The sequence below is a fragment of the Neomonachus schauinslandi genome, chromosome 11, assembly GCF_002201575.2.
Source record: "Neomonachus schauinslandi chromosome 11, ASM220157v2, whole genome shotgun sequence".
In the NCBI taxonomy this organism is placed as follows: domain Eukaryota; kingdom Metazoa; phylum Chordata; class Mammalia; order Carnivora; family Phocidae; genus Neomonachus; species Neomonachus schauinslandi.
The window spans coordinates 58071682-58091967 of NC_058413.1; the positions used below are offsets into that span (position 1 = coordinate 58071682).

Below are 20286 nucleotides of genomic sequence, written 5' to 3' on the forward strand. Positions count from 1 at the left end.
AATGCAGAGAGAAACCAGTTGTGACGCTTTTCTGTTCTTGGGCGGCTCTAGTAGCAGCTTATTTCTCACATCATCCTCTTCCAAAGGGGTCCCTTCACCCCTCTGCCTCGAAGTCCCCAAGCCCCCCACCTGGCTTACCTTGCAACAGTGTATAGAAGGCACCTGAAGCAGACAGGTTGGTGGTTATGGTGACATCATCCTTGCTGGAGGTCTCTACCTGGACATGCACTGAGCTGTCTGTATCACTTCGGAAACTGCTCACCTGGCCAGTAGGGAAGGTCACATTTGTCAGGCGGCCAAAGCTGTCGTACCTGAAAACCAAGGGGTGGCTCTGAGTAACAGAAATAGAATGGTGCTATGGCTGGAACTTGGTATGTTCTACCCTGTGCCACAGTTGGGTATGTTCTGCTTTTCTTTCTGATTAGATACGTTGTCATTTCTCCTCCATCTCCTTGCACAGTTTTTCAGGAAGTGACGCCACCTGCTGATATCTGACTAGAGGTAAGGCAAATGACTTACCTCTCTGAGTCTTCCTTTGCTAATTCCATAAAGTGGGGATGATGACCCCTGCCCTGCCTACCTCTCAGGATTACTGTGGGGAACATGTAGGAGTGGCCTGTAGCTACAAACTAGTAGCCACCCATGCAGGGGTAAGATGATGGGGGCCATCGGAGACCGCTGACCCAGGGTCTCAGAGCTGGGGAACTCCCAGAGGTGAGGGGGCCAAACTTGATGCTTGAATACCCTCTCAAAACCCGACGACCTGTTATACAAGTTGTTCCTGAACAACACAAGAGATGGGGCTTCCTACAAAGCTATAGACCCTGGGGAAAGGGGGCTCTGAATCCAAACCAGGATCCTGCTGCCACATAAGGAGGCTAAACGGATGGGATCTTGCAACCCCTTCCCACCTCGATTTCACAGCCAGCACCAAGCAGTTACGTATCTGCAGTCGTCACAACTCACAGCTCTGCTCTGGTGCGGGCTTTCGGAAGCATGAAACTGAATCTTAATTCTCTTTTCCATTCCTGGGAATAATAAAAGAAATGCCTACCATTACTGAGCACCTACAGTGCTACAGCACAGCGCTTCTCGTACCTTCTTTCACTTACTCCTTGCAACTTGTCTAAAAGGTATAAACGATCTCCTTTTTGGAGGAGGCTCAGAGAAGTGAAGTCACCTGCTCAAGGTCCCACAATTAGTAAGTGTGGTGGAGTCAAAATTCAAACCCAGATCTATCGGCTTCCAGGCTCCCACTTATTTCCCTGCCCTCGCCCAGCATTTCCGTGCTGTCCGTTTGCAAGCGTCCGCTGCGTGGGCTCTCTGCACGGCAGAGTGGTCAAGAGGTGGCAGGCAATAGGCTGTTAACACTTCAGTTATAATTTGTAATTGCAGGAGGCTGGAGTTTAAAAAGGTAGGTTTAATAGCCTTTTTGCCCTTGTGTGTGAATGGGAAAAGAGGTCTTCATCCAGATGTCAGTATTTCTGACTTCTGCTCATGCTCAAGCTGGCACACGGCTTCTGTTGTAGGTCTCCCCCATGGCCTCCGGGTCTCCCTACTGGACATTTCCCCCTGCTTTGCCCTTACTACAGCCGCTTCTGGGCCCCGAGGGATTTCGGGATGGCGAAATGAAAGGCCCGAGTGTTTAGCGCTGTCCTGGCTCTTCCCGTGGTCCTTCAGCTGCGCCTGGCTTCCCGCTGGGACCCCTGGTGCTGTGGCTTCTACGGCTTCAGGTGAGACTTGGGAGGTGAGACCAGGCAGGCCTTGGCTGAGCAGTTTTCTGCCCAAGGTCAGATGTGGGTGCTGCAGGGATTCTGCCTTCTGCCAACTCTTTCTGTGCCTGTGCCTGGGACTGACCGAGGCACTCTTTACCCTGGCACAGTCGGCCACAGATGGAGTGCTGGTTAAAGGTCTTTTGAATGACTCACCCCAGTCCTTGACCGAAGACCAACTCTGGGATCAGCTGAATCTGTTGCTGAGGTCTGAGGAAGGGGGACGGAAGCCTTTCCAACATGGCAAGCAGCACAGGGATCTCTACCATATACCTTGGGCTTGGCCTTGGCGGGGCAAGGGTGTGGGCTGTATCAATCCTTCTGACTCTCCTACAGGCACCTTAGGGGCTTTGGAAACCTGCTTCTTGTCATGATTTCTCATTTCTTCCTTAGCACTGAGTCAGATTCTTGTAAGAAATCATCAGTCTGGCATCAGGGAGGGTGACGATGTGGCTTAAAACCCGGACCGGAGGGTCACAGGTGCAGGGTGCCCCTCAGAGCTGGGTGAGGAGGTGATTCTGTGAGACTGCTGCTAGGAAGGAGGGTGAGTCTTAGGATAAAGATCTGGAAGGTTTGTCCTAAAGCCTCTCTGTTCTGGAGATGCTCTCAGAGCTCTACTTCCTTTAACTCTAGGGGAGATGGTATTCTTTTCAACTCCTTATGGCGGCTGGAAATTTGAATAGGAAGGGATTTCACAAAACTGTTTAGAGTGATTATCTCTGGGAGGTAGAATTACAGGTGATATTTTATATTCCCAAGATTTTAAAATAATGAACATGAATTATTTTCATAATCAGAAAAGTGACCACCCAAATAATGCCACATACAGAGAGCTCATGAACAAGGCCATCTTGGGGAAGTGGCCCTTCTAAATTACTGGCATTTATGGAGTGCCTGGGTGGCTCAGTTGGTTAAATGTCCAACTCTTGATTTCGGCTCAGGTCATGATCTCAGGGACGTGAGATGGAGCCCCGCATCAGGCTCTGTGCCAGGTGTAGAGTCTGCTTAAGATTCTCTCTCTCCCCTCTCTCCCTCTCCCTCTTCTTCCCCCTTGGCTCACATGTGCTTGCTCTCTCTCTCTCCCAAAGAAAAAAAATAAATTATTGGCATTTATGGAAGAGTCTCACTTATAGGACATCTGCCAATATCAATCTCCAGGCCTTTTCAGTAAATATTACTAGGGTACCCCAAATTTCTGAGCCCCAAATCAAGACCCCCAGACTGGCTCTGCTCTGGTCAGCTTAGCTACATCTGTGGTCTGTGAGTAGGCTGAGTCCTGTCAGATCCCGAGCCATCTTAATGAATGAATGAAAATGGAAGATCCATTTCAGTTCAACAGTTTCACGGGATGGGTATGTTGTTCTAGTCTGGCTCTCTGAACACTTGTTATCCACATACATACTCTTTACTGAGACCACTTACTTAGACTATGTAATTTCCTGATCTAACTAGATACAAAAGATTTTATTATGCCATGCGAGATACTTAAAAAGGAGTTTTAGAGTCTTACTGATAAGAATTGATAAGGAGATCCCAGATTAGAGGGCAGATGTCACTTCAATCCTACTTTACTATGGCCTCACTCAAATGCCACCTCGTAAAGCCTTCCCTGGTCTCTCTCTTGTCCCTTCTCCCGGTGATACTCTGGCGCAGCTGCCTCACAGAATGGGTCCCCTGCATTGTAACAGCTCATGTACAAGCTGTCGCCTGCTTCGGCCTGGGTGTGCTTGAGTCAGGACAGGACTGTGGAGTCAGGCAGGTTGGGAATCTGGAATCTACCACCTGCCAGCAACGGGACCCTGGAGGACTGGCTCTCGGTTCATCTCTTCTTCCCCAGCCCTGGGACTGGCAGGGAGAAGACGGGCAGGGAATGCTATTTGAACAAATAAAGGAATGCATGATTGGCTATGCGAGGCCCCTCTGCTGCTCTGTTGGGAAGGGGAGACCGTGATTCATTCAAACACTATCTCCTGCAGGACTTGACAGAGGCTTGACACACAGTAGGTACATGATATTTATCTGCTGAATGCGCAAATACAGAAACAACTGCTTTCACTAAATGATCCTTCACCAATCTCCGTAGGCATCTCCCCAGAGCTTTGGTCTCCAAGACAGAAAGAGCCTTTGCATACAGGCAGACAATTGTAATTATTATTGAAGGTGGCCTGCAATACATAATTAAATTGAGCTTGAAGAAGATACAATGAAAAGCCTCATGCCTTCAAGATCTGGTTTTCATTTTATACGAGATGGCCGAAAAACAGTAATTTCCACTCCTCACATTTTCCATTAGAGGGACTGAATGTCTTAATTAAATGAACATCAAATAGAACAGCCAATTTATAGAATTTTCTTGTCTCTTATTCATTCATTTCAGTGCCTTCTAGAGCTTGGGAAACGCCACCGGATCTCTCTGCAGCCTGATCCATACCTGTGATTACTCCATCGGAACACTGTTGCTTCTTCCTCTGCGGGGAGGAACTGGGGCTGCCCATCCAGTGGGCCCTGGACACCTGTGCCCCCTGCCTCCTCTGTGGAGTCCTTTCTCTTCCTGCTGAGAGAAAGATGCCTGGTGCCTTCCAATGAGGTGGGACAGTTCGCAGCACTCTCTGGATTCCAGGTGGCAGCCTCAAGCCCTGGCCCCCTGATCCGGTGACTTCCGGACAATGGCTTACTTGTGTCTGTTTTGGCTTGACTTGAAGTACTGGCAAATTTCTTTCTTTCTAACCAAGAGGAAGGAACATGTTGATATGGCAAAGTCTTCGGAGCCAGACGTTCTGGGCTTTGACTACAGGCTCTACCCTTGCCAACACAGCAACCCTAGGAGGATGGGTACTCAGTTCTGCTTTCCCACGACCACCAACCCCATCACATCACAAATGATATGATTTTAGGCAGGTCATATACCATCACCTCTGGGAGCCTCTGTTTTCTTCTCTATAAAATGAAGATTGTGACACCTATCTTAGATACTGTGAAGTTCAAACAAGGTAACCTATTTAAAGTGAAATGCAATTTTTTTTTTTTTTAACCAGGGCCTGCAGGACCCCATGAGACTGCCTTCCCTAGAATGTCAACTCCCTGATAGAAGGGCCTTTGGTCACTGGTGTATCCCAGAACTTAGAAGAGTGCCTGGCATATAGTAGATGCTCAGTAATGTGAATGAATGTTGGCCGAAGGACCTGCTCCTTCCTGCCTCTCCTTCCGATTTCACTTTGAACCCGACCCCTCTATCCTTCCTGTGTTCCACTACATCTGCTTCTGTTCTCCAAAGCTCAAGCCAGGCTCAGGGTGCTCACACTTAACTGTTCTTTTTGCTGAGAATGCTCTTCCCTCCAATCCTGGTGTGGCTAGCTCCTTTCATTACTCATATTTCAGCTCAAATGTTATCACTTCGGTGAGGCCTTCCCTGAAATAGATAGGTCCTCCCATCTTGGTCACATTATCTTTTTGTCTTCATTATACGTATTATCTTATTTACATGTTTATTGGTCTGTTATCTGTCTCTTCCTACTATAATATAAGCTCCATGAGAATAGAGACCTTGTCTGTGTTCTCATGCCTAAAAGAGTACCCAGAATATAAAAGATACATCTCAATACATATTTCTTAGATGAATGAATAAATAAGTAAATAAACAGTAGATTTTATTACTGTTTTTTCAAGATATGGATTGAGAAAAACTAAGAATTTCACCCCTTTCCCCTCCCCCCTTCTGTGTGGGGAAGGGAAAGCTCATGAATATTCATATCCTTTTAGGTACCAAGCACCATGCTCATCACTGTCTTTTGAGGTGGGCATTTTACTGTCATTTCACAATTCGTGAAGCTGAGGCTCAGAAAGGATACATAACTTGCCAAAGATCACATGGCTCATTGAGGAATATAGATTCAAAGTCTGTCTGACCTTAAAGTCTGTGTGCTTTCATCAAGCTTCCCCTAAGAGTGATGGAGTTTCAGGGAAAAACCTTTGTGTTCATCACTATGTTAAAGAAAAAAATTGTCTGGAATCCTCAAATGGGTTTTCTCTTCGAGGTGCTTTGCTTTGATACCACGGCAACTGACTTTGTAGTGATGCCAACCCTCCATCTGGGGGGCATGATCAAGATGGCCAGATGATTGGCTTTTCATTATTTCTTTCCATGGATTTTTCTTCACTCCATTTTCCTGGAGCATCTTTGGAGAATGGGGAAAGAAAACACATAAAACATTCATATAGTTGCTGTGAACTTGGCTCTCAGAAGAGGATCGCTAAAAGGTATCTTCACACACATTGCAAGGCTTTCTTCTTCACACTCAATATTTCACATCTCAAGCCACTTACTATGTTGCAGCTGGTGAGGAAAATGTCAAATTGCCTCTCCGCTACTAACTTTTGCTGATTGGGATTTTTTTAGTTGGAAAATAAAGAAGTGACTTTTGCGTTTCATCTATGACTGTTTCAAATGCCACCATTGTCAACGAGAGGAATTGGATATCATATCCTCGTGAATAAATAAGGTTGGTTCACAGCCCATGCACACGAAAGTTCCCTTGGCCTCAGGTCCCTAAAACAGATGGCATTACTACACTGTCATCTCCAAAACTGTACCAGAGCCGGGTACGTTTTGGATTCTGCAACGGACACTTATCACCTGCTGCCTATTTCCTACAGAATTATGTCCTGCCAATGAATTCTAGCCTTTGGGATTTCTAAGATCTGGCCCACCCTACCACTGTAGGTCTTATCTCTTGCTGATGTTGTACTTGAAGTAGGGCATCTGGCGGAAAGGATTCAGGGAGGTCGGCGATTCAATCCGGTCTCTGCCACTCATGTGTACAACATCACAGAGCTAGACAGTGTGCTGGTTATTCTTTCTCCCCTCAGGTCCATTCTCTGCTTTTCTCTGGGCCCACAGGAGCTGACCCCCACAGACCACAGCACTGGGGCCCCCCTTCTGGCTTGCTTTTGGTTGGATTTAGTCAATGGTAGGCACTGGCAAGAGACTGGAGGTCAGGAAAAGTTTTCCTTATTCCCTATCTCCTTCGGTGCCATATTTCTAATAGTGGCTGCATGTGTCCAAGATTATAGTTTCTATGAGATAGCTTCTTCTTCCTGGTTATGGCTCCCACCGGGCGCTTCAGTAACAATATCTATTCCTGCCCCACCTTGCCCTTAAGCCTCAGGGATGGTCATGGTTGTTCACTGTTTTTAGTGCCTGGGTGCCTCACCATTCTTTATTGGTTCCCTTATCCCTGCCTCTACCTCTAAAACATTTCTTTATGGGAAAGGTATTTTTCCTGGGTATAGAATTCTGGGTTGACAGGGTTTTTTTGTTTTTTGTGTTTTGTTTTTCCGTTTTTTCCCTTTCAACATTTCTGTCTTCCAGCTTGCATGGTTTCTGATGAGAAGTCTACTGTAATTCTTACCTTTGTTCCTCTAAAATGCCCCCCCTTCATCTGCTTTCAAGATTTTCTCTTTTTCGGGGCACCTGGGTGGCTCAGTTGTTAAGCGTCTGCCTTCGGCTCAGGTCATGATCCCAGAGTCCTGGGATCGAGCCCCGCATCGGGCTCCCTGCTCCGCGGGAAGCCTGCTTCTCCCTCCCCCATTCCCCCTGCTTGTATTCCCTCTCTCACTGTGTCTCTCTCTGTCAAATAAATAAATAAAATCTTTAAAAAAAAAAAAAAGATTTTCTCTTTTTCTTTTGTATTTTGAATATATGCATAAGATATATGTGCGTGCGTGTGTGTGTGCATATGTGCATGTGTGTACTCCTTGGTGTTTTCTGAAATTGGGTCTGTGATTTGTTGTCCATCATTACTTATGGATAATTCTTGACCATTGTTTCTCCAAATATTTCTTCTGCCATGTTCTTTTTCTCTTCTCTTAGAATTTGAATTATAGGTGGTGCCTGACTTACGATGGTTTGAGTTATGATTTTTTGACTTTATGATGCTGCAAAAGTGATATGAACTCAGGAGAAACCATACTTTGAACTTTTTTTTTTAAAGAGTAAACTATTTTGGCCTTTTATTTTATTTTTATTTTTTCATACTTTGAATTTTGATCTTCTCCCAGGCTAGCGATATGTGGTAAGACTCTCATGATGCTGGGCAGTAGCAGCGAGCTGTAGCTCCCAGTCAGCCACCTGAATCTTGAGGGTAAACAACCAATACATTGACAAGCATTCTGTACCCATATGCCCATTCTCTTTTTCACTTTCAGTACAGTATTTGATAAATTACATGAGATATTCAACACTTTATTATAAAATAGGCTTTGTATTAGATACTTTTGTCCAACTGTAGGCTAATGTAAGTGTTCTAAGCACATTTAAGGTAGGCTGGGCTAAGGATGTTTGGTAGGTTAGGTGTATAAAATGCATTTTTGACTTGGAATGTTTTCAACTCACAATAGGTTTGTCAGGATGTAATCCCATTTTAAATCAAGGAAGATCTGTGCATTCACATTAGACCAGATGATATTGCCTCCTAACTCTGGGATGCCCAAGTTTTGTATTTTTTTTCACTACTTTTTTCTCTTTGTATTTCAGTTTGGGTAGTTTGTATTGACCCATCTTCTTTCTTCAGCTGTGTCAGTCTACTGATAAGCCCATCAAAGGCATTCTTCATTTCTGTAACTGGTTTTCGTTTCTTTCTTTTTTTTTTTTTAAAGATTTTATTTCTTTATTTGACAGAGAGAGAGATAGCGAGAGCAGGGACACAAGCAGGGGGAGTGGGAGAGGGAGAAGCAGGCTTCCCGTGGAACAGGGAGCCCAATGTGGGGCTTGATCCCAGGACGCTGGGATCATGACCTGAGCTGAAGGCAGACACTTAATGACTGAGCCACCCAGGCGCCCCTGGTTTTCTTTTCTTTAAAAAAAAAAATTTTTTTTTTAAATATTTTATTTATTTGACAGAGAGACACAGTGAGAGAGGAAACACAAGCAGGGGAGTGGGAGAGGGAGAAGCAGGCTTCCCTCAGAGCAGGGAGACTGATGCGGGCTCGATCCCAGGATCCTGGGATCATGACCTGAGCTGAAGGCAGATGCTTAATGACTGAGCCAACCCAGGTGCCCCCCCCCCAAATTTTTTTTTATTAACATGTAATGTATTATTTGTTTCAGGGGTACAGGGTTTTCATTCCTAGATTTCCATTTGATTTTTTCTTTTTTCTTTTTTTAAAGATTTTATTTATTTATCTGAGAGAGAGAATGGGAGACAGAGAGCATGAGAGGGAGGAGGGTCAGAGGGAGAAGCAGACTCCCCGCCGAGCAGGGAGCCCGATGCGGGACTCGATCCCGGGACTCCAGGATCATGACCTGAGCCGAAGGCAGTCGCTTAACCAACTGAGCCACCCAGGCGCCCTGATTTTTTCTTATAGTTTCCATTTCTCTACTGAAATTATCCATCTGATCTTTCATATTGTTCACCTTTTCCATTAGAGCTTTTAGCATAATTACAGTTATTTTAAGTCCCCTGAAAGATAGTTTCAATATCTGTGTCATATCTAAGTATGGTTCTGATGATTCCTTTGTCTCTTGGGAGTGTGTTGCTTTTTTAAGCCTTTTTGTATGTTCAGTTGACTATCTTGTGTAGCACACCAGAGAATGAAGTAACAGGTTTTATGTGTGGAAATGGGTATGAGTTTCCTTCTGCTAGGACTTTAGTGAGGGGGTATGAGTTAATTTAGGATCTGGGCTAGCCTTGAAGTTTGATGTTTCTTTGGCTAACATTACTGCATTATAGGCTTTAAGTTCCTCTAGCAAAACCTTGTGTTTAGGGAGCTCAACTGGTTTGTCAAAGGAGTTTTTTTTCTCAGTGTCGACTCCATCCTAAGCTTTAGGTCCCCTGTTTGTGCTGTGCCTCAGGGAGGGTCCCTTTCCAGGCTGTTGTCCCTCTTTTATCTCTTTCACAGTAGTATTCTGCTTTCCCTTATTGTGTTTGGCTCTTTAGCTAACTGATGGCAGCGGGTGGTGAGCTAGAGAGTTCTCCGTGGTTCCGAGTAAGCTGCAGTCTTATGTATCCGTGTGTCCCTGAGTCTCATGAGTGTGGCCTTGGGGGGCCTGGGTGGCTCAGTCGTTAAGCGCCTGCCTTCGGTTCAGTCATGATCCCAGGGTGCTGGGATCGAGCGCCGCATCCGGCTCCCTGCTGGTGGGAAGCCTGCTTCTCCCACTCCCCCTCCCCCTACTTGTGTTCCCTCTCTCTGACAAATAAATGAATAAAATCTAAAAAAAAATCCAAACAGAGTGTGGCCTCTTCAGTCCTCCTGCCCCTCTTCCTGCTGTAATTCTGGGCCCATTACATATCCCTCTCCCTTCCTAACAGAGGCTAGAATTTTTTTCTCTTCCCTCATTCAGTGGCAGTGGGTCTCCACCAATACCTGAGGAGGGCAGCGTTAGTTGCCCTACTCTCCACAGATTAAGGCTTTTGTTCCATATGGGAAATAAGGTGAATCGGGTCTGGGTCCAGCAGGCATATATTTGTGCCCCTCCCCCAAGTCTACCACAGTAGTCGCTTTCTTACATCTTTCCCTACTCTTTTCTGAGAGTCCCCGGTCGGGCTGTGGAGAGAAGTTACGAAGAGGATGTGGGCTCTCCCACTCAGTTTCTGCAGCGTCTAATGGCTTCATACTCTCTCGCCAGTACACACTTTGCTTCATAAATTTGCCAGCCACCCTAGCCGAACCCTTCCGACCAGCTGCGTTGACCCCCAGGAAGCTAATGCTCACATCTTGTCTTTCTCTTCAGGAGTTTCTCCCCTTGGATTTGGGTAGGTGGCTGCCCTGTGACCTTAGAGAAGGAGTTTAAGGAAAACTCAAGAATCTGCCATTTGTCTAGCTTATTCCTACTGTAAGTTTGGGAATGATGCACTTTCTAGCTCTTACATCGTCCAGCAAAACCCCAAAGCCAAATGTCTTTATTTGAACCATCTGAGTTGAATTCTGTGTCCTGCTGGGTGCACTGATAATGCTGAAGCTGGGATTTGATACTCTGCTCACTGCAGCGTGTTTTTCCTCCCTTCTTTATTTCCCTTCCCTGTATTTACATTTCACTCATAAGATATTTACTGAGCACCTATGAGGTGGCAAGCCCTGAGCTTGAGACAGAGGTCAGTTAGTTAGGGTCTCACAGTATTTAGTGTGAGCAGAACTATGACAGAACCCACAGGGCACCACGGGATGCCAGAGCCACTTACCCCTATGAAACTCAGGGAAGCCGGCTGCTCATGCCCACCCAGCAAGCGAATTTTGGAACCTGCGTCATGCTCGCCAGGCCATTTTCTTAGCCACTGAATGCCATCTGGCCAGGAGCCCACATCTGAAATTAATGATGCCACACACTGGAAATGAGGATTGCATTACAGAGTCCTTTGAGGTTTTCTGCCAGCAGACCTGTGGGCTGAGGGGAGGAAGGTAAGCTTCATTCCCCAGAACTGTGAACTCTCTAAGTCAAGTTGCTCTGCAGTGTGTGATGTTTATGTTAGATGAATTATTTAATCTGTTGAAAGGATCAATAAAGCCAACTTAAAACTTGTTTCGGTAACAGCCCATGTTACCCACAAGCCTGGGCTGATTTTTTTTTTTTTTAATATTAGATCATTTGGATTGGAATCCACTAAACTGCCTCATGGAGCTAACAGTAGAAAATTCACTAGAGCAATGGCGCTTTGGCAGAATCTGTCAAAATCTATGCTAAGAAACACCACAGTAATGTGGCTCAGTCAGTTAAGCGTCCAACTCTGGATCTCAGCTCAGGTCTTGATCTCAGGGTAATGAGTTCAGGCCCCGTGTTGGGCTCTGTGCTGGGTGTGGAACCTACTTAAAAAAAAGAAAAAGAAAAAAGAAATACCACAATAATGATAATACTGCATCCTTACTTCCTGGGAACTTCACAGTTTGTAAGTTTTTTTTACCTTGTGTATTTATTTAGTTTGTTGATCCTCATAATGGCCATGAAATAGAGTAGGGGAAGCTTGATTTCTGTCTGGTTGAAACCTAGGTCTGGAAACCAGGCAGCCAGCCCCTGAGTCACATGGCTAACATTCAGTGAAAATAGCTATCTTGTACCCTGGCTTTGTTCACAGTCTGAGCTGAACCATTTTTCCTTTACCCACTCTGCATGCCTTTTGCCAGCCCAGTCTGGATATTCTCAGGAACCTGACCCCTTTCCTAGTTCTTACCTTGATCCCTCAGACTTGACATTTGATTCCGCTCCTCTGGCATGAGTTCTAATTCCTACCTACTTTAATTATAACTCTTGTTTGCTCCTTTGACTAGTTTACTTGCTGTTGCTCCTGGGTACTACCTCTCATGCCCAAACAATATTCTGCAATTACTGGTACATCCACTCATATTGCTTGCAGTGACGAGGAGGAGGAGGAGGATGATGATGACGGCAGCAGTTACCACTTTCGAACTGCTGATGAGTAAGACATTGCGTTTTCCACATTGACATTGGTTTAGCTCATTGACATTTTTAACCTCAGACTATCCCTATGAAATAGATACTATTTTTCTCCCTACCATACAGAGAAGTCACAGAGAACTTAGGAGAACATCCTCGGTGTCCGTGAAAGAACACGGATTTGTGTTCTGGCCCTGCGATGTATCACTGTGTAATTTTAGACTGGTTCCTAATCTCTCTGTGCCTCAGTTTGTTCATCTGTAAAAACTGTGGATGGTAATTTCTCTGGTCTGAGGTTGCCGTGAAGATGAAATTGGAAAGATCTTGGCACACAGTAGGATGTCAAGATAAATAAGTTTCTCTTTAGGGCTTTTATCTTCCATTCTCAGGGCATTCTTTGGAATTCCAAATGCCATTTTCTAAAAAGTGATTATACACTACCATTCTCTTCTTCATAAAACTACTATGACTATATATTTCATTGAGGAAGACAGGGAGCAGGGAATGGGATCCTTTCTGGTGTAGGTATAGGAAATGGTTTTAGATTTCAGGGTTGGTTGGGAACAACGGTTGCAGTGATATGTAAGCATTCAGTTTGGGATTTGAAGGAGTGACCTTGGGAACTAACTGAGTGTGCGGACTTGCTCTGACAAAGAAACCCCTGTATTGCCTAAGTAACGTATAAGAGATTTCCATTGGGCAACGGAGGAAAATTGAATTACTGAGTGTATTTCCATTCCAATGAGTTAATCAAGATAATTGCTGTTTTCCTGGATCTTTGTCTTTCTCTGTAATTAACAAGGCCCTTGTTTGGTGACAGGAATTTAGCCAGTGAACTTTGTATAAATTGCTGTGACTTTTTTTTTTTTTTTTTTGGTGCAAATTGTATTTAAAAATCTATTACAGATCTTTTGCCTTTGGATTCTAGGACTATGAGAAACTGAAGCTTGATCAAGCTTGAGAAAAATTTACAGTTCAAGGATTTAAGTTCATTTGGGATTAACAAACTCAGCAGGAGGCAGCAGGGTGGAGCTGACAGAGTGGGAGCTCTGGCATCAGAAAGACTTAGGTTGTGATCCCGGTTCTGCTGCGTTCTCACTATGTAACAGAGAGCATCTCTGAGCCTCAGTTTCTATTTCTGTAGAATGGATACTATCATTCGTCTTCCAGAGCTCTTATGAGGATTAAAGGCAATAATGTGATTCCTAGCCCATCTCTGGTGCTCAAAAGTCTACTTCCTTCCCCACCTCCTGCATACCTACCTACTGGTCACATATTCAGTAGTCTCAGTTGTTTGGAACATGGCTAAGACCTTGAAAAAACATCTTAAAAAATGCAAAAAGAGAAGGTACAAAGTCCATTCATTACAATAGCTCCTAGATAAAGAGCTCAGATACACATGCCTTTGATTCTGGCTAGGACTGGAATGAGCCAAACTTCTGCTTTTCTGATCACACCCCTCAAGAAGCCCTACCTTGGATGAGGGGAAGGAAAGTGAGCTCCTTGTGGTGGGTGCCATGACTGAAACACATAGCGCCACGCAGAGGGAGGAAGCAGTAAAATGATACCCTGCCACGCTGGAGCTGATCAAAGGACAGTTTACAACACTTTCTGGGCAGGTTCTGTAGCCCCATGTCCTCCCTTCCGGGGTAATATGCAATTGCGGTTGTTCCTTATTAATGATCTTGACTCATAAAGAGAAAGGTTTCATTACGTCTCTATAATGGGTTTGAGAAGGGAGGCACGGAAAGCATTTAAGTTCCACCCAAAATGGTTAAAATGAAAAAAAATAAAAGTTTTGAAACTTGAAGATGTAAGCTTCGATTAGGTGGGCAATTCACCTACATGGAACTTGCCATTGTTTCTGGAAGTGGTCATCCGAAGATGCTAGCACTCTGTCAAGTATGTTTCATCTCCATTCCCTCCCTGTGGGATGTTGGGGAGGTATTTCCATTGTACAGATGAGGCAATGGAGGCCTAGAGACATGCAAGCCCAAGTCTCCTAATGCCAAAGCTCATGCCCTTTCCACTACATCATATTCCTTCCTAGGAGCAATCGCTGTGATATGAACATGCAGAACACATTATGGGTAATGGTTTGCATCCCAAATTCTGAGCCAAAATGAAATCTATCCAAAAATTAACACTCCACCAACTCACCTCTAATCGTACAATACATCTCATGAAACAAAACCGTCAGATGCCCTTGTGGTGATACTTACTCATAAAATGTTGTCCATCCATTTTCATTGCTTTTGGTTGCCAGAAGGCCAGAGTTGCCATGGTATGTCATCATGGCCAACTCATGTCCTTGTGTGGTCACGCTCTTGAGTGCGCTGTTGGTGCCCATGGTCACCCAGTACACTTGGCCATCTGGGACCACCAGCCAGAGGGGCATCCCGGTAGAGTCCCGGCGGACGTTCACCATATTGCCATTGTTGTCAGTGATGAGTGTGACATCGCCATCCCCCGTGTAGGTGAAGTTGTACAGGTAATCGCCCGTGGGCAGACTTTGGGTGTACAGATGCTTTCCACTGGTATCAAACAGGTAGAGCTCCTGGTCAATGGGCGAGGACAGCTCATACATGTTCTGGGTGTTGAGGAAGGGCTTGTTCTTCCTGATAAACCGAATTCGGATATTCCCCAGGTCAGCCACGTAGAGCTCCCCGTTGGCACACACAGCCAAGGAAGATGGCGTATTCAGCTTTGCGTCCTTGGCATAGCCGGCGTCTCCCGAGAAACAGTCACAGTTGGCATCATTTTTACAGTCACAGCCACTGGGGGCCCCTGCAACCAGGGAGATCTCTCCGCTGGTGGTGACCTGCCTGATGCGGTTGGTCTTCTTCTCGTCGGTCTCGGCAATGTACAGGACCCCATTGTGTGAGACAGCCAAGGCGGCAGCTGACTCCAGGGTTGCGTGGATGGCCACCTTGCTCAGTAGGAAGTGGTCGATGCCGGGGACCTGACAGTGCATGGGTCTCCCAGCGACGATGCGCACCTGGTGGTTTTCAGAGATCTGCAGGACCACATTGTTGTCAAGGACGTAGAGGGAGTTGTCCATTGGGTTGATGGCTAAGTCTGTGGGCCACTCCAGGCGAACCTGCCAATGGAGACAACCGATAACTCAGATGCCTGGCAGGGTGCCCACCACGAATCCTCCCCCAGCCTGTATAGCTTGTAAGAATGTCTCGAGTGCCTTCACACGCTGTCCTGCCTGATCTCACGGCGGCCTGTCATCGGCAATGGGTGTCAGCCCCCTGATCAGAGTGAAACATGCAATAGCTGTCACTGAGACACCTCATGATCTCCATTAGACTCACAAAACATGAAGAAGGGAATAAAAAGGAAAAAAAAAAATAGGCAAAGAAACAAAAAAAGTAAAGAGGAGATAGACTTGGGCGCCAGATGGGCCCAGGTTCAGATCCTAGCCCCACCATCTTGGCAAGTTACTTTGCCTCTCTGAGCCTCGGTATTCACTTCTGTACAACAGGACTGACAATAGTGCAAAGTGCCTGACCCACAATGAGCGCTCAACTAATGACAGCTAATGTGATGGAGGTGGGAGGGGAGGCAGGGGGAGTCTGGAGGCTGAGGCAGGAATTGTTCAGATGTCTACATGAGCTGATGATATGATACCTGCATGAAAGACGGCATCTCAGACCACTGGGTTCATGGATGAACACATGCCTAGCGGCTGGGGATGTAAAGACAAAATAGCCATGGTCCCTGACGGTTCCAGACCAGTGGTTCTCAAACCTGGCCACACATTCCAATTCCCTGTGGTGGTTTTAGAAAGCTTGGTGCACAAATCCCACCTCTGGTCAATGAAATCAGACCCCTGAGTGTGGGGCTTAGGCAGTGGCATGATTTCGAAAGCTTTCTAGGTGATTCGAACGTGGGAACTGGGAATCACAATGGAATCCTTCCTCTGTCAGGTGTGATTGTTGGACCAGCGGCACTGACATCGCACAGGAGCTGGTCAGAAATGCAGGACGGCAGGTCTCACCGAACCCACTGAATCTGAATCTGAATTTAAACAAAACCCCTGGATGGCTCCTGTGCACACGGAGGTTTGTGAATCCCTGCTCTAGATAATGGCTCCTAGCACCTCAGAGAACACGTCCTCCTGGAAGAGATTAAAGAAGGTGGCCCTGGGAAGGAGGGGTTCTGAGGTCCTGGGGCCCATGCCTGAGTCTCCTCTGTGCCAGGCTGGGAAGCTGGCAGGGACGATGGTGAGCTTTCAGGTAGGCACATGGAGAGGGGGTGGCGGGGGAGGAGCTGGCGGGGTCTGAGGTGAGGAATGCTTTGTTGGTGGACACTGGGAGGTACTGGCACTGAGGGAAGCCACTTGCCAGCTGTGTCCCCAAGGGGTCATCCAGCCACACTGTACACAGGCTGAAGTGTCACCTCCATCTGATCTGTGTCCCCCGTCCCTAGGGATTCATCGCCTTAGGTTCCCAAGCCCCCTACAAACCCTCGACATTCTGTCCAATTTCGGACTTACTTAAACACGCATATTACTTTAGATAAGACATTTCTCTCCCAGGAATTCACTCTTGCACACCCTTGTCGACAACGGTGTACATCACAGCCATTTTTAATAACGGCGAATAACTGCAACCAATTCAAACGCCCAACAACAGAGCACTGGCTAAATAAGTGATAGCATTTAGTTCGCCCGTAAGGTAGAGTACTCTGTGTAGCCATTAAAGGTGATGTTATAGCTGGATATTTAATGACATGGGAAAATGCTTGCTACGTACGTATTAGTGGAAAAGACTAGGTTACAGAATTGGAAGCACAGTGTGATCCCAACTGGGGGGAAATACGGCAACCACAAATTAGATAAATTACAGATAGAGGGGAGATTAAAAGCTTGGGGTCATACATCAAAATGTTAATCATACTCGGGTTTGGGGTAATTTTAACATTCTTCTTTGTAATCTTTAACTTCTTGCATTTTCTACAATGTCCATGTGGTAGTTTACTAATATAAAAAGAAACCCCAGCAAATTACATACATCTGGGATGTGGCCACCTCCATCTGACCCTTCAGCTCAGGGCCCTCCTCAGGCCCTGCTTCCTGGTCTTCCTGTCTCCTCCCTCCCAGCCAGGGCCCCTTGGCCCCCCATGGAGCCTGGCCTGCCAGAGACCAGTGCCCCCGGCCAGAGGCGCTCCTTCACACTTCCCAGTGCTCTCTGAGCCCTTGGCTGCATCAAGAACAGTTTACTCGAAAGTGACAGGGGAATTTTCAATTTCCTAAAACCCATTTCTTGTCAACACTGGCTGCTAAATATTTTATGCCTTCTGGTCCTGGGGCACCTTGGGGACCTGCTAGCCCAGACCTTTCTGCCCGTCATTATGAGGAAAAGATGCCTCCCTGATGGGTGGCTGGGGAGGGGCGGGGAAGGGGGAGAGGGGAAGAGCAAGCGCCTTCCTGCTCTCCCCCTCCTTCCTGCCGCGTGCACACAGGCACCTGGGAAAGAAGAACAGTGCTCTTGGAGTCCGTCCCGGCTCTGTCACGGAGCCTGTGTGATGGTTCTGGAGCAGACCAAGCACACAAGCTTTTCTGATTTCACCTCCCCAGAGCCACAGGGCGCCGTCACCACAATGGAAGAGCGGCTCTTTAGAATTCCTGTGGTCCCTCCGGCCTGCTCCCATGTTCTGCGGTCCTGAGGGGGGATGGAGCTCCCTCTCCCCTGTCCTCCTGAATATTCTGCGCCTTTATCAAAGTGCTCTGAGATGACTGCCTTGTGGCAGAGTTATTTGTTCTCAAAAAAATGGGTTGCCAAATGGATGAACGAACGAATGACTGGTGAATGGCATAGAGAGCGCGAGGGATTTGAGGCCAGGACAGCTCACTTCTTGTCTCAGTCCCACAATTACTACAGGTGTGTGTTACTTAAAGACTTTGAACTTCTTTCCTCACCTGTAAAGGGAGGTAATGAATATTACATAGAGTAGTTGTGAGGATCAAACAAGACAATGTACAAGGCGTTTCTTTGCAAATTATAAAGGGAATGAATATTTACAGCTTATTACTAGCTGCCAGGCGCTGTGCTAGGCAATTTATGTACATGATTTCACTTTAAAATTCATTTCCACATCCCTGATGGAACCTAGCGTAGGGCTCTGTATGTATAACTGCATTCCCCCCCCCCCCCCACTAAGCCTTAGTTTCCTTATCCGTAAAATGGGGTAGATAGTATCACCCCTTGGGGTTATGGTGACAGCTAAATAAGAAAAGTAAAGTCATACTCATCTCTGTATTCCCATTTCTAACGGTGCCTGGCACATGCTAAGTTCTCAAGAAATCTTTTTGGACCCTCCATACAGAGTTATACTCTGTAGCCTGCTGAACTAGGAACGAATCCCCTCTTTCTACTGGGTTGCAACATCTTCTGTTCCTTCTCTACTCTATGCGTCCCTCGAGTTTCTCCTCGGGCCTGGTCTTCGTCTCCTCCCAGGGGAGCTGGTCCGAGTTCCTTGGTTCTCTGCTTTGTACTCTTGCCTCTGAGCTGTGTTCTTAGCTCTCTGGCTTACCACCCTGCTCCCCCAGGGGCAGTGAAATAGCTCTGAGTGTTTGTACAGAGGAAGCTCTCAGAATGAACGCCAGTACCCTGCCCACACGTGTGTATAAAAATAGCAGCCCGTGTCCAGAGAGTTTGGTAAAAAGAATTCCATGCTTCGATTCAGATGAGGGTAGTGACGACCAGGAGCAAAGGGACTGCGGTCCAGGATTTCTGACGCTAAGTGTGGGTTTTTTCCCCACTCCACTATCTGCCAGTTGTCCTCCAAGACTTGGATCTGGCTGCTTGGCAGCACCTCTACCTAAAGTTACACAGCTTTCCAATGTGTGGATTGAAAATTTTCAGCGCCCGTGCTGGCTGGTGCAGGGCCCATTTTGAGAATTGAAAGTACTCGCGTGTACATCCTCAGGCTGTGGCAGCTTCCTGACGGGTAATTCCAGCTTGCTTACAGGCTGGAGAGGGAAACTCTCTAGCCAGCAAGCGGAAGCCTGCCAAACTGGGAAGACGAGTGGCAGAGAACAGATTTCATTCGGGGGCGTAACAATCACATTAGTTGGTGCAGAAGAAAACCATGCCAGCAACTGAAAGGGGTGGGAGGCGGGTGCTGGGATGGCCAGCGACAGCCAGGGGGCTCTGGGGATGGCGCTCCACGACACATGCCGCTAACAGGCAGGCATGGCCAGTGAGGCCTCCCACCTCTGTGGCCTGCAAAGAACAGGGAGCAGATCAGCAGTCAGTGGAAAAGGCACTCTGTGCAGGGGGTTTAAAAGGCTAACTGAGGTTATTGCTGACACCACTGTGCAATTTAATGTAACTCCTGCCTTCCTTTTTCCCTTGGTTTTGCTAATGTTGGCAAGAAGGACGTTCACTGATTCAGCTCCGGCCAGGCCCTGCCAAAGGCCCGAGCAATAAAGGACACTTTCCTTGCCAAGACATTGTGGGACAAACTAAGGACATGCTGAATGGCCAGTCACTGGGTCTACACTGGGGTCCCGGTGTTCCCTGCTAAGGTCCAAACTCTCTGGCATGGTACGGGAAAGTCTTTCCCTAACTGGCCCCAAATCATGCTTCCACTTTCAACTCTTGCTTCTTTATTCCAATGCCTTCCATCTTCCAACGATCCTTGACTGTTGCAGGCCCATTAATATCTTTGTACCTTTGCACATGCTGCTCCCTTTGTGTGAGATGCCTCCGTTCTTCCTTGCCAACCAGCAACCCCTATTTCACCTTCAAAACCTGGCACAGATTGCACTTCCCTTGTGAAAGTGGGCACCAGAACTTCTGTTTGTTGACTGCCTTTGAAGAGCCAAGCAATGCTAGCAGCCCAGTATTCACTGTTCATGTTTTCTCCAAGCAATCCTGCCAGGCTGAAGTCAATGATTTTCATTTTAAAGATATAAAAAGAGAGGCTCAAAGGACTTCAGGAACTTGTCTAAAATTAACCAGCTCGTGAGTGGCAAAGCTAGGATTCAATCTGTCAGTCACCAAATACTGGTTATACTCCTACCGTATACCGTATACCTCTGGTTACAGCAGAGGAAAAGATGGACAGAATTCCTGTCCTCATGGAGTTTATAGTATAGGAAGAGAAAAGACAATG

General features: G+C 46.6%; 1 protein-coding gene across 1 annotated transcript in view; it reads right to left on the reverse strand.

Annotated features, from left to right (window-relative positions):
* TENM4 (teneurin transmembrane protein 4) overlaps positions 1–20286 on the reverse strand; it is a 366208-nt gene that overhangs the window by 19348 nt on the left and 326574 nt on the right. The window contains exons 24-25 of the mRNA XM_021704752.2: positions 14379–15256; positions 139–311 (exon numbers count right to left, since the gene is read on the reverse strand). Of these exons, the coding sequence (XP_021560427.1) occupies positions 139–311; positions 14379–15256 (1051 nt within the window). The remainder of the gene's footprint in view (positions 1–138; positions 312–14378; positions 15257–20286) is intronic.